This window comes from Microtus pennsylvanicus, chromosome 3 (genome assembly GCF_037038515.1).
Source record: "Microtus pennsylvanicus isolate mMicPen1 chromosome 3, mMicPen1.hap1, whole genome shotgun sequence".
Classification (NCBI taxonomy): domain Eukaryota; kingdom Metazoa; phylum Chordata; class Mammalia; order Rodentia; family Cricetidae; genus Microtus; species Microtus pennsylvanicus.
In genome coordinates this window covers 130,301,448-130,314,451 of record NC_134581.1, presented here as the reverse complement: position 1 = coordinate 130,314,451, position 13,004 = coordinate 130,301,448, and the positions used below count along the sequence as shown (strand labels likewise).

General features: G+C 47.6%; 1 protein-coding gene across 4 annotated transcripts in view; it reads left to right on the top strand.

Annotated features, from left to right (window-relative positions):
- The window catches only part of Palm2akap2 (PALM2 and AKAP2 fusion), a 409,045-nt gene that overhangs the window by 102,691 nt on the left and 293,350 nt on the right, over positions 1–13,004 (top strand). For 3 of the 4 annotated variants that reach the window (XM_075967151.1, XM_075967150.1, XM_075967149.1), the window contains exon 2: positions 12,390–12,435. In XM_075967151.1, coding sequence (XP_075823266.1) covers positions 12,390–12,435 — 46 coding nt within the window. Of the gene's footprint in view, positions 1–12,074; positions 12,436–13,004 lie in introns of those variants that run through there. The other variant, XM_075967152.1, reaches the window with a different exon arrangement.

Below are 13,004 nucleotides of genomic sequence, written 5' to 3'. Positions count from 1 at the left end.
TGCTCCACTCCCTAAGTGGTACCAATGCACAAGACCTGGGTTTGGCCCAGCCACTCAGTGGCTTCCTTTCTCAAACCTCTCCCCTGCTTCCTCTGTCCTGCCATTATGGTCTCTTTGCTGCTTGCCCAATATCCAGGGCAGAGCTGCATCTCAAAGGCTGTCTAGTCCCTCAGCCTGAACAACACCCCCCCCTTAATGTTTGCATCACTCCCCTGCCCCCTCCAGTCATGCCTTCCTCCCCCACCTCCTCCCACACAGCAGCCATACCACTCACTCCCTTTCCTGGGCAGAGTTAGCTTCAGAAAATCCCTGAAGATATAGTGAGATCTCTCTGCTTTGGGCCACTAGCTCCTTTTCCTGTCTGCAAGTGCAGAAAAGCCACTAATTCCAGCCAAAGAGACAATAGGGCATGGAAAGTGTGGGCCCAATACACATGCCAAGATGGAAGGAGGGCCGGTGGAAGGGAGGGGAAGGACAGAAGGAAGTGAAGGAAGAAGTCTCAGTTGTTGGTTATTTGAGGTCCTATTCCTCAGAAATAACGAGGTATTTCAAAAGGAGGAAGCTAGCTACTCCCACCATTTAGTCTCCCATAGACATATCCTCCAGCAAGTTCAGCATCTGGCTTGCTAGGGAATGCCACTTAGAAGCCAGGCAGCTAGAAGGCCTCTGTGCCTCAACCTCTACTCAGAGAAAATGGGGACAAGAGCAGGATTGTCTTCCTAGGGATGTGGTGGAGGTCACACTAGTTACCGTCTGCCGAGCACTTAGCGTGGATTCAGGGACAGGGTACCGTGCGCATATGAAATGAAAAAGTGTTTTACTTCAGTGCAAAATATTTTATCTAATCTTCAAGCTTTTAACTCGGCTAGAAAAATGCTATTTGCAAACTCAGATTTTTATTTGCATCAATTTGTCTCTGTCTTACTACAGTTCATAAAAACATTAGTTCTGCTCTTGTTAGAGTAAAAGGGCAAATACATGTCTTTGCCCAGCCCACTCCCATGGTCGTCTTCTTATCGAATAGCTGGTTGTTGTAGCTCGAGCTGCTACGTTGTTATATAAATAATGAGATTATCAAGTGTTGGGTTTTCTTGCTCAGAGGGCAAGTGTGAGATCTCGAGGTTGCCCTGAGGTTGGGTAGGGCCGGGGCTGTGAAACCAGATCCCCCCTTTGTCACTTGGCTCATTAGGTCACCACCTTGGAAGGCTGCTGTCCCCTTATTAGTGAAAAGCCTGCTGCATTTGTTTTGGCTTGAGCCGAGCTAACAGTGCCTTCAGTTCAGTCACAGGCTGTTTTCCTTGGAAGCAGAGAGCCCAATGGTTTTGAATCAAGCTTTGGATTTTGGCTGGAAGTTCCGAACTGGAAGTCAAGTGACTTCACCCAATAGCAGTTGGGAGAGAAGGCTGGGCAAGCCTTTGGAAAGGAGATTTCCAGGGTTGGAAGTTCTTTATAACGGCGCTTAATGAAGCGGAACAGGACACTGGTTGAGAGAGATACGGAGGAACCATATGATTACCATGTCAAGGCTGCTCTGGGTTTTATTTAAATGAGTTCTCTTTTTATTTTGCTTTTGTTTCATCCTAGAACAGAAAACAGTTCCAAGCTAATTTTGGGAGGTAAGAGTAGATAGATGTGTTCACTGCTGTGAGGACCTACAGAGAAAAAGCCAGACGGGGGGACCCAAGTGTTATCACTCATGACACAGGTGACCCGAGGCCTCAGTGGGTGGAAGACAGATACAACATGCAGAGAGAGCTTGGGTATAGAGTTTTTTAGTGAGTATTGAGAGGGTATAAGAGTAAGGGGGGGAGAAAGAGAGGGGGACAAAAAAAGAGGAAAGAGGAAAAAAGAGAGGCAGAGACTGCCTCTTCAGGAGGACGGACAGGAGAGAGAGAGAGAGAGAGAGAGAGAGAGAGAGAGAGAGAGAGAGAGAGAGAGAGAGAGAAAGAGAGAGAGAGAGGGGAGGTGGGAGAGAAGGCACAGAGCAGTTGTCTGGGCAGGGAAGGGGGCATGGAGAGATTGGGAGTGGGCAGAGCTTGTCTCTTAAAGGGACAGGGTACCCAGGTGACAGGGAAGGTCAGCAGAATGATAACCCAAAGACTGGGTGGACAGTAGGTGACAGGAAGTTTTGGCTGGGAGGAAGTCAGAGGAGCAGCCTTCCGAAGGAGCGACTTTGCTGGCTTTTCTTTTCTGCCTTGTGTCTCTCTGCCACTGACTGTTAGTGGGAACATGCATGGACCACAGGTCTTAGAGCGCAGACAATGGGCAGCTTGGCAGCCACGGGCTGGGTCCAGGGCTATAGTGCTAAGGGGAATTTCTCAGGGTCCTGATGTGCTGGCATGAATGACCAAGGTGAGGGTTCATGTTCTTAGTGATAACACCCCTATCCTTGTCCTACGATAGTCGAAATTCTGGAGCTGAGATTTTTGTTTGTTTTGTTAGCTTATTAAACCAGAAACCCATGGGTCTTCTAGAAATGTGCTTGGAAGGACTCGGAGGGTTTCTGGAACTCTAGAAATTATACCTGGAGAGCTGCCTGCATAGACATTTGTTATGGATAAAGAGTTTGCCCTTATACGTAGGAAGTGGTCTCCTGTGCCCATGTGTTGTAGAGTACTTCCCACTTTCTCTTCTATCAGGTTCAGTGTGTTCGGACTAATATTGAGGTCTTTAATCCATTTGGATTTGAGTTTTGTGCATGGTGATAGATATGGATCTATTTTCATTCTTCTACAGATTGACATCCAGTTTTGCCAGCACAATTTGTTGAAGATGCTCTCTTTTTTCCATTGTATACTTTTAGCTCCTTTATCGAAAATCAGGTGTTCATAGGTTTGTGGGTTAAAGTCAGGGTCTTCTATTCGATTCCATTGGTCGACTTCTCTGTTTTTATGCCAATACCAAGCTGTTTTCAATACTGTAACTCTGTAATAGAGTTTGAAGTCAGGGATGGTAATGCCTCCAGACGATCCTTTATTGTATAAGATTGTTTTGGCTATCCTGGGTTTTTTGTTTTTCCATATAAAGTTGATTATTGTCTTCTCGAGATCTGTGAAGAATTTTGATGGGATTTTGATGTGGGTTTGTATGCTCACCTTACTAGACCTGGATGGAGGTGTGTGGTCCTTGGACTTCCCACAGTGCAGGGAACCCTGATTGCTCTTTGGGCTGATGAGGGAGGGGGACTTGATTGGGGGAAGGGGAGGGAAATGGGAGGTGGTGGCGGGGAAGAGACAGAAATCTTTAATAAATAAATAAATTAATTAATTAAAAAAAAAGAGTTTTCCCTTCCTAGTGGTCTCAATGGGATTCCAGTCCTACCTGCTGCTGCCTTAAAGCTTAGAGGCACTCTTTTGGATGAAGGTAGAAAAATAAATAAATAAATAAATAACATGAATCAAAAGAAAGGAGGAAAGAGAGGCTGAACTCAGATTGTGAGCCTTGTATCATCTACAGTTGTGTCTTATCTACCAAGCCATTCCACCAGCCCACTGTCTGCCCCCCTCTCTTTCAGACATGTTTGTCCAATCCATGGTTCCTCTTAGTTTAAATAGCTCCCTTACTGACAAACAACCACCATGGTGACTTGTGGGACAAGATCCCGAGAAGATCCCCTCCAAGGCTGTGGCTATGAGTTTTAGAGTTCAGAAAGATCGACAAGTGGAGCCATGAATTTGCCAGTGGCCTATTAAGCGAGGAATTAAGCAGGATAAGCAACCACTTCTTCCCCAAGGGACAGACAGGCATCGCCCGAGTGGGTGGGATTTCTGGAGCTCTGTGAAGTTAACAAGAAGAGACTTGGAAAGTTCCGAGAGGGAGGGGGAGGCTGCATTCCAGGCATAGTTCATGGTATGAGAAAGCACCAAATTTGGAGCGGTACAAACAGATGAAGAAGGTGTCAAGTTCTCTGGGGAGGACGAGAGGGTACAAGATGCCAAATATGGGGGGAAACTCTGGCAAGATGCTTAGTTGAGGCTAAAACAGAGGGGAACCATCCTGGCGTCTTGGGAACTTCCCTCACCTATCTTAACAAAGGGAATGGTATCTCACAAAACATGGAGGCAGAGTTCAGACAGAAAATCAATGCCCGTTTTATGGGAGAGGCTGATCCTATCAAAGAATTGTGGTCCTAGGAAAAGCTACCTGGGGCAATGACTTGTACATTTGCAAAGATGAGTTAATAGCGCTGGCTTTGGGGTGAGTGAGAGATAGGAAATCAGAAAGCAAAGTGGAAAACTGGGTGCAAAGAAGAGAAGACACAAAGCAGCAACAGGGGGCTCCCCAGTTCCATCAAGGGTCACCCGTCTTCTAGCCAGTGATGGCTGCACAGCACTCAGTCCAACCCAGATTCTTCTTCTGTACACCCATGCTTGGCAAGCTGCTCCTCCAACAGCCGTGGTAGTAATCCAGCAGGGAGTAAGATCAGTTCTTTATCAGAACCTTGGGGACAGATACTGCTCTCCCAGGAAGGATCCAGAGAGCCACAGACTCTCCATTTCCTGAAGGGCTGGGTCAGATTTGTGAACTCCTGGGAATCCGAGAATCACTTTCTCCAAAGATCTGGTCTGGTTCCTGCGTATACCTTCCCTAGAAGGGAAAGGCAGGGATGCCTTCCACCGTTAGGTCAACTTAGGTCCTGTACTTAGGGTCTTGGGAAGATTCCCTTGGAGTGTTGGCTCCCTGCCTTTTTGCAGGGAGCTCCCTGGTGCTTTTGGCTCCCCAACAGGCAGCCCGCCTTTGTGTCTACAACTTCTTCTCCCCACCTCCTCGAGTATGCCTTCCCCTCTAGTGGGATAAATTTAGCCCTTGAATGAATGCAGAAAGAACACGTGGAAGCAAGTGCATGCCAAATAGCATTCAAATATAGGCTTGGCACACACACAACGGACCCAGAAGAGATCCAAGATTTTCTGTTTCCTCCCCTGCCGCCTTTCTCTGTTTCTTGCATTGCTTCCTCAGACCACTATAGCCTTTTCTGCATTTCTGTAAGCTAACCAAATGCAGAGGCTACACTGTGGGGCTGTTTGTCTTCAGTTACTTATGACTTAGGGGTCATCCAGGAGTCAAAGGAAGCCCCAGATACCCACAATAATTTCCCTTTTCTGGTTCAGTTCTCTCAGAGGCCCATCCAGAACTCAAAGCACCCTTTTTGTCTTATGTAAAGACACAGGCTTCATCCTACTGTGTTGAGCCTATGCACTTGCACAAACATACCCCCAGTAGTCCCCGTATCCCCATGTCCTGGTTAGTTTTTTGTCAACTTAACACAAGCTAGAGTCATTTGGGAAAAGGAAACTTCTGTTTGAGAAAAACGTTTCTATCAGGTTGCATAGAAGCAAGTCTCTGGGGCATCTGATATTTGAGGGCCCAACCTGCTTGGGGCAGTTCCCAGGTGTGCCTGAGTAGCATAGGAAAGCAAGATGAGCAAGTCATGGGAACCAGGCAGTAGCTAGCTTCCATCCACAACGTCTACTTCAGTTCCTGCCTCCAGTCTTGCTCTGTTTGAGCTCCTGCCCTGACTCCCCTTCATGGTAGCCCATGTCCTTGGAGTTTGCAATGAAATGAACCCCTTTGTCCCCCAAGTTCCTTTGGTTCATGGTACTTTATCACTGCAAAGAGAGCTAACTGTGGTGCTGACTTTGGCATCCTGTCTTTCACTCCTATGGTTCCATCAGGAAGTAGATAGGTATTAGGCTATCCCTAGTCCCCGTTGACAAACAGAAATGCTAGCCCTGGTGTGCAGATAGGAGAGCTCAGTCTAGAGCTGTCAGGTGGCGTGGACGCGGTCATACTCAGTGGCAGAGTTGTCATGAGGGCCTGGATTTGAACCTCTCTCTCGTGTTCTTTCTACTCCAGGATGCGCTGGGGAAAAGCAATTTGCTCAGGGTGCTCCACCTGGGAGGGTTGTGCATAGCAAGGAGTGACTTCTGAGGCTGTCTGGTTGACTCGTTTGAATGAAATGGGCACCAGGAGGAGATGGTCTGTTGGTGACTGGCTCAGAGGCTAGGCTGTCTCGAGTTTCACTCTTGTCCCCCAGCCATCAGGTTGGACAGGGCTGCAGTGGCGAGCCATCATCTGCCCGCTGCCAAGCCTGCAGGAAATCTCTCCCTGGTCAACCGTGCTGACTGGTAGAATGCACGGGGTATTATGGAATCATGGATAATAATAAAAGTGTCGATGACCACACTACAAAAAGGGATTCCGTGCTGACAGGGCACAGCACGGTCATTGTGCTGGGACAAACCGAACTGGCTTCTAAGCTCTCTGTGAATTCAGTGACCCAACTGTGTCTAGTGGCATCAGATCACCAGGCTAGGGTAGATCTGACCTTCCCAGAGATTTTTCTAGATTGTAATTAGTTTCTCCCCAAACCTGAAATCAGCTCTACAGCTGAGCACTTTTGTTTTCTCATCTTCTCCTGGGACTTAGTCTATCACCACTTAAGAATTATCTTCTAGGGCTGGGGAGGGATGTAGTTCAGTTGGTAGAATGCTCACCTAGCATACATGAAGCCCTGGACTCAGTCACTAGTACTGTGTAAAACCAGAGAGGGTGTCACACGCCTCTACCCCATTCAGAAGGTAGAGGCAGAAAAAAAATTAAGTATCTTCTTATTTAGGCTTATTAAATTAACTCACTCCAAAAGACGGCTGTATGTGTATATCAATCATTAGAAGGAGAATCCAGTAATGAGATTTCTGGGGCTGATAAGAAAGGTTTATTGGTTAAGAGCACTTCCAACGCTTCCAGGGGACCTGAGTTTGGGGCTCAACATTGACATGATGGCTCACAACCGTTCAGTTCCAGGGATTCTGGTGTCATTCCTCTAAAGGTAACTTCATCAGGGTGGTGCACAGGCATGCGTGTGTATCAAAACTCATACACACAAGATGAAATAAAAATAATAATAAGTCACCTCTGTTTATTTTAGAAAAGGTACATTAAAATGTTTGGATAAAACCAAGTCATTCAGTCAATCTGATCTGTGGGACTGTGAATACAGCAGTGATTAGGCCGAGTCCTTAAGACCCACCCACAGCTCATCCAAGCCCCAGACTTCTGCTACCCCTGCTTCTCACAGCATCTTCACAAGGCGCCCATGGTTCCACCTTGTCTTTACAGCCCGTGTCTATTCTATGTGATGTTCACCTCCCACTTCCCAATTCTACTTTCCAGAGCTTTTTTTTTTTTAATTAACAAGCCTGTTCTGAGCCAACTTATAAACACCACCATATTGTCCCCAAGCACACTGTGGTGAGGTATGTGTGGAATGGGGTTCCTGTTCACTGTCTTTACACCACCCTCCTCTCTCCAGCAACTCACTGGGTCAAGTGAAAGTGCCATTGTCAAAACCAACCAAGAGAAAAGGAACTATCCTACCGGATACCAATGGTCATGTCCAGCCAGATTTCCCATCGAATCTCCTATGCAGAAACTTTGGTCTCTAGTCGTACATAAGTAGCTATGGACTATTTTACCTCACTCTGATATTCTGCTTCTTAACCTTTCTCTGTCTTCTTGCTCCATGGGGATTTCCTGTGTGTTCATATTATTTTTTATCCACAGAGAAAAACAGTATATCCTTGAAGGCCCATAAGCTTTTCCAAAGTGCTGATAACCACAGGAACCAAGGGGACATCAAACAAACACTGTTTTCCTTCTTTGGATTTTGGGTAACAATCATGTACTTTAAAAAAGTAATATGCTGGGCAGTGGTGGTACACACGTTTTAATCCCAGCATTTAGGAGTCAGAGGCAGCGGATCTCTGTAAGTTCGAGGACAGTCTGGTCTACAGAGTGAGCTCCAGGACAGCCAGGGCTGTTGCACAGAGAAACCTTGTCTCAAAAAAACAGCAAAAAAGTTAATATATACTAATTATACAAAGATGCTTAATAATGACACCCCCATGCATTGATATGACACACTTTCATCTCACACACCCCACATCCTCTCTGTTCTCATTCACCCTTTCCCCTCTTCATCCCCAATAGCCTCCCTTCTACTTTCTTTTCCTTTTTCTCCCTTTAGATCCTACTTATCACATATGCTTTACATGACTGAATCTTCTTAAATGATCTCATGCAAAAGAGAGCCAAGACAGGAGATGCCGACAGGCCTTTCAAATCACTTTTGGGTAAGAAAAGCTTCCAGTTGCTAATAAATTTCACACTCTTAGCTTCTCCTCAACAAGACTTTGACTCTCCTTGAAGGATGGGCTTTGGAAAGCCATGCCACTCTTGGCTTATCGAGCTCCTGTTTCCCCACAGGGAGAATAGTCTGTGCTCATTTGCAGTTTCCAAAGGACTCTGGTCCTAAAATAGATTCCTGAAATTATTATCATCAAAATATCTATTTGCATATCAACCATTCTGTATTCAATCTGTGGGGAGCTTTACAGTGCAGTGTCTACCAAAGACTTCATCCCACCACCTGGAAGACACTTATACAGCACAACTTAATGTCCCAACAAGAGCCAGTACTTTGTGACATGGATTACACACTACTATGAAATGTCATTCCGACTTTTAAACGTTTGGAAGGAAAACAGTAGCCAATTCAGCTGTGGCACTAGGCTGCCAAACTCTTGTAATATCAGGCCATCACTTGCTATCTCATCTCAAATAGCTACAAAGTAGATGTATGTTGGGTGTAACAGGAGAGAGAGGGCTGTTTGTTCATCCCAGCCACCCAGAACTGAAATAATCACACAGAAACTATAATAATTAAAACACTGCTCAGTCCATTAGCTCTAACTTCTTATTGGCTAACTCTTACATCGTAGTTTAACCCATTTCTATTAATCTGGGTATCGCCACGTGGCAGTGGCTTACCCGTTAAGTTTCAGCAGCATGTCTGACTCTGGTGGCAGATCCATGGCTTCTCTCTGACTCCACCCTTTTTTCTTCCAGCATTCAGTCCAGTCACCCCGCCTACCTAAGTTCTGCCCTATCAACAGAAAGATAGAAGCACAAGGATAAGTAATTTAAGGCCATTCAGGGCTACACAGTGAGTTTGAGGCTAGACTGGGCCACATGAGATGCTGTCTAAAAAAACAGATGCACTTTGGGTTATAAATATCTATGTTTATGATAGGTTCAATGAGTTCTAAATGCTAGAATTTAGATTGGAAGGGAACAGAGTTGGAAGAGAAAATACTCTCCGTCTGCTTCTTGGCCGAACCTCAGCCATTCATTTCATGTCTTCCTGTTTCACTAGGGGTCCTTAGTTACAAACAACTGAAGGGATTTCTGGTTGACAAAGGGGTAAAAGGAAGGCACTTGCGCTGCATTTAGTAGTTTGTGGAATAGTTGAGACATCTATGGAAGAGGCTTTGGTCATGGGCAAGACCTAAGTTGAGCTACCACCAGTCTGAAAAGACTCTCAGAAATGCCATTTTCAAACTTCTTGGCAGGTGTCTGTGTTTGGCTAAGCCCAGATTGCAAGCCATGCATCACTTCCGGGAGATCTGGGGAAGCAGGTGTCTGGCATTTACCCACTTCTGTGATGGTATATGGCTCTGCTTCTCATACGGTTTAAATGTGGGAAGCCCCCAAAGATGAGAAAGGGTTCACCAGTTGGGCAGCTAAAAATAATCCGTCTCCTACATTTCCTAACTGGGCTAAACCCGGTTTCAGGCACCCTAAATTTCCTCTCCCCTTTCACTTTTTGCCACACTTTCTTTGGCAGTCCTCAGATCTGGGCAAGCATAATCCTGGGTCTCAGGTGTTTAAAAAACGCTGAGGAAATACACACAATTAAATTTTTGGTCCTGTGAATCCCATTAATAAAATGATTCTAAGCCCATCTGTAATTCCCATTGTATCATATAGAAATTTAATTCTGTGCATGTGTTCATAAAATTCTAATGCAGATGTCTGCCTAGGATCCAATGTTTTTTTTTTTTAAAAGAATGATTTATATTTGTCTGCATGTGTGTCTGGACACCACATGTGTGCAGTGCTCATGGAGGCCAGAAGAGGGCATCAGATTCCCTGGGGCTGAAGTCCTGGACAACTGTGAGCTGCATGTGGGTGCTAAGAATTGGACCTGCACCCTCTGGAAAGCTACCAGTGCTCCTAACCACCATGCCATCTAGTCCCATGATCCATGTTTTAGTGTCCCCCGTTTCCCATAGCTCCTTTATAAACCATTTCAAGTTTTCCCTGCAATCCCAGAAGTCTCAATTACTTCCTTCTGCAGGGAAAACCAGGCCAGCAAAGGTGAAGCTCCCCAACTTCTCTATAGAAATTCTAACTCAAAATTTCTTCCTGTCTTTCCCCATTTTCTCCCTCATTCCCTGCTGCAGTCTTTCTTCTTTCTAAGGAGGAACTGGTGAGGGATGCTAACAAAAATACCCCCTGGCCCAACCTGAGACCACCCTGCACAATGTGGATTTTCCTCTGTGCTAACATCTGTCACATCGAATAGCCCCTTTGATCCCCAAGTATTCAAATCTTTCTTGATCTAGAAACCCTTCTCCCCATTGACTCCCTTCCTCTGCCTTCTGAACTTCCTAAGAGCTGGAAAATGGAATTCTACTCAGAGTGTTTCCCACCTCTCATGTTTCTTGGCCCCCTCCTGAGCAATTCCTGACTTGCCCTCTGTGCATAACTGCATCCCAGCGTCAGCCATAGCTCCTCACTCCAGACGCCTGCAGCTCCTCCTCAGACTACTTTCTCCTGACCCTCACGGAAGCCCGTGACCCTGATGCAATTTCCTGTCCTCGGGTTGTGACTTTCGGTGTAAACCTCCCAATTCTTCCTTCTGCTCTCCAGATCTTCTACTTCATCTGTGTCCTTCTCTGACTTTCCCCCAGTTTGAGTTCCCACCCCGGCTCTCTCAGCTCGTTAGCTGTGACTAGAACGGCCATTGCACTGGACACTGGGGCCCAACCCTAATTATTTGGCTTTAAAGTTCAGGTCTTTACAAATGAAGGCTTCCAAAGAGTCGCCTAGGCCCTTTTCCTTTCTCATCTCCCCTTCCGTCCCCCTTTTTTTGTGAGAATTAATTGGCATTAAGTATACTCCGTATATAATCTGCCGTTTTAACCATTTTTTAAAATATACATTTTGGCGACTTTAAGTACATTCACCTTCTTTGGCTCCTTCATTCCTCCCCCTCATTCCCACGCATCCAACCCGGGACTAACTCAGTACAGGCTAGGCGAGCACTCAAAACTGAGCTATATCCCTAGCCGCCATCATCAATCAATCCTTTTTGGTTATCTTTTCAAACACATAGCTAAATAGAACAGGGCCATTTCTTCTTAGCAAGCTTATTATTGGGGCCTATGCTTCGGGCTGTCATCACATCCCTGCCATCAGAGTAGTGTTCCGGGCCTGAGCGGCTGCTCTTAAGCATCCCTTGTATTGCGGGTGCACCCATGACCGCGTGACTTTTATGTGGGCGCTGGGAATACGAACTCAGGTCTTCAGCCTTAAGTGCTTTACCCACTGAGCCATCTCCTCAGGCTTCTACCACATTCGTTAAGGACGCCTCTGTGAGATCATTTGCAATCCTTTACCTTTTTTTCAGATAGGGAAACTGAGGCTCGGAGTGACTTAGTTGTCCAGGAAGGCACCCAGGGCTTCAAACTCTGAGTTGTCTACAGTTGGTGTGTCACTAGAAGGGTGGCCTATCTGGTGATAAACCCTGCCCTTGAGGGCCCTGCCCTCTGAAGCTCAGGGACCAGACAGCATTTATCTGTTGGAAGTGTCCCCACGTGGAGCCCAAGCATCTAGAGCCAGTTAGAAGGCGCTGGGGATACTGGGTGGCCGCAGTCGGCATGAAAGGACACGTGCTGGGGTCCCGCATTCTGCCAGAGGCCCCTTCTGCTGGCATCTCTGCTCAGAGGAAAGGAGCCGCCTGGTCTTGTCTAGACCCCGAGCGCAACGCGCTTGGCCACCTAGGCGCACCAGTTGTGCGCCCCCCATCCAGCCCCCCAGCTCGCTTATCACCCGCACTCCAGGTGCCCCCACTCGCGAGCGACAGCGGCGGCCACGAGTCCCCCACACCCCAGGGGCGGAGCGAGGCGCGGAGACGTCAGGGCGGGGACCTAGCGCGGCAGAGCGCGCTCTCCCTGAGGCTGCAGGCGGCCCACGTCCCCGCCTGGCGCGGCCGGTGGTGGCGGTGGCGGTAGAGACCTGGATCTTGCAGTTCGCGGCGGCGCTGGGGCGCAGCCAGGCGGCGGCGCCGGCAGAAACCGAGGCTGAGCTCTGAGCTACCCGTGCACCCAGCTTTGCCCGCCCCCCAGGAGCGGACCCCACACACCCTTCGGCTGTCCCTGGGGTCGTTGAGCCCCCCACGAGTGCCCTTCTATCTCCTTGAGTGACTACAGCCTGTGTTTTGTTTTTCTTCCTTCTTCCCCTGCCCGTGTGCCCTTCTCCAGGATGGCAGAGGCGGAATTGCACAAGGAGAGGCTGCAAGCCATAGCAGTAAGTCCACTTTTCATTTCATTTTCTTGCTCTATTGTCTGGCGTGGACGGGGACCAGTGGCTCAGGGCCAGCAACATGCCAGCCTGGTAGCCGCAGGCCCTGTACTGGGGTGAAAGTCTGTCCAGGCTTGACGACGCTGTCTTTTGCCTTTATATGTCTGTAGACTAAGCCCCTGGGGCGCACTTGGGACCAGGAAGATTTGAACATGGAAAATTGGCTTAGAAATAAGATGCTTTCTGCCGCGCTTCAGGGATAGACTAAACAGAGCGGGCGGGTGCATGTGTGTGTTGCGGGGGACTCCTGGAATATTATCACCCAGTGCCCAGAAGTAATTTGGCTTCCAACTCCGGAGAGGGAGAGAATGGTGACCCCACGGTGGCTATCTTCCTTTGCCTTGCCAGCTACCCAGCCAGCCAGCTACGTGGTACAACCTCTCTCAGAAACCAAGAGTGCCGCCTTTCCTTTCCCCCATTTGACATTAGTAAGGGCTCTGGCACAGGCCACCACCCTAGAGAGGGCAGGGGCTTTTTAGATCTGGATCTTGGGGGTAATGTTTCAGGAGAGTCTC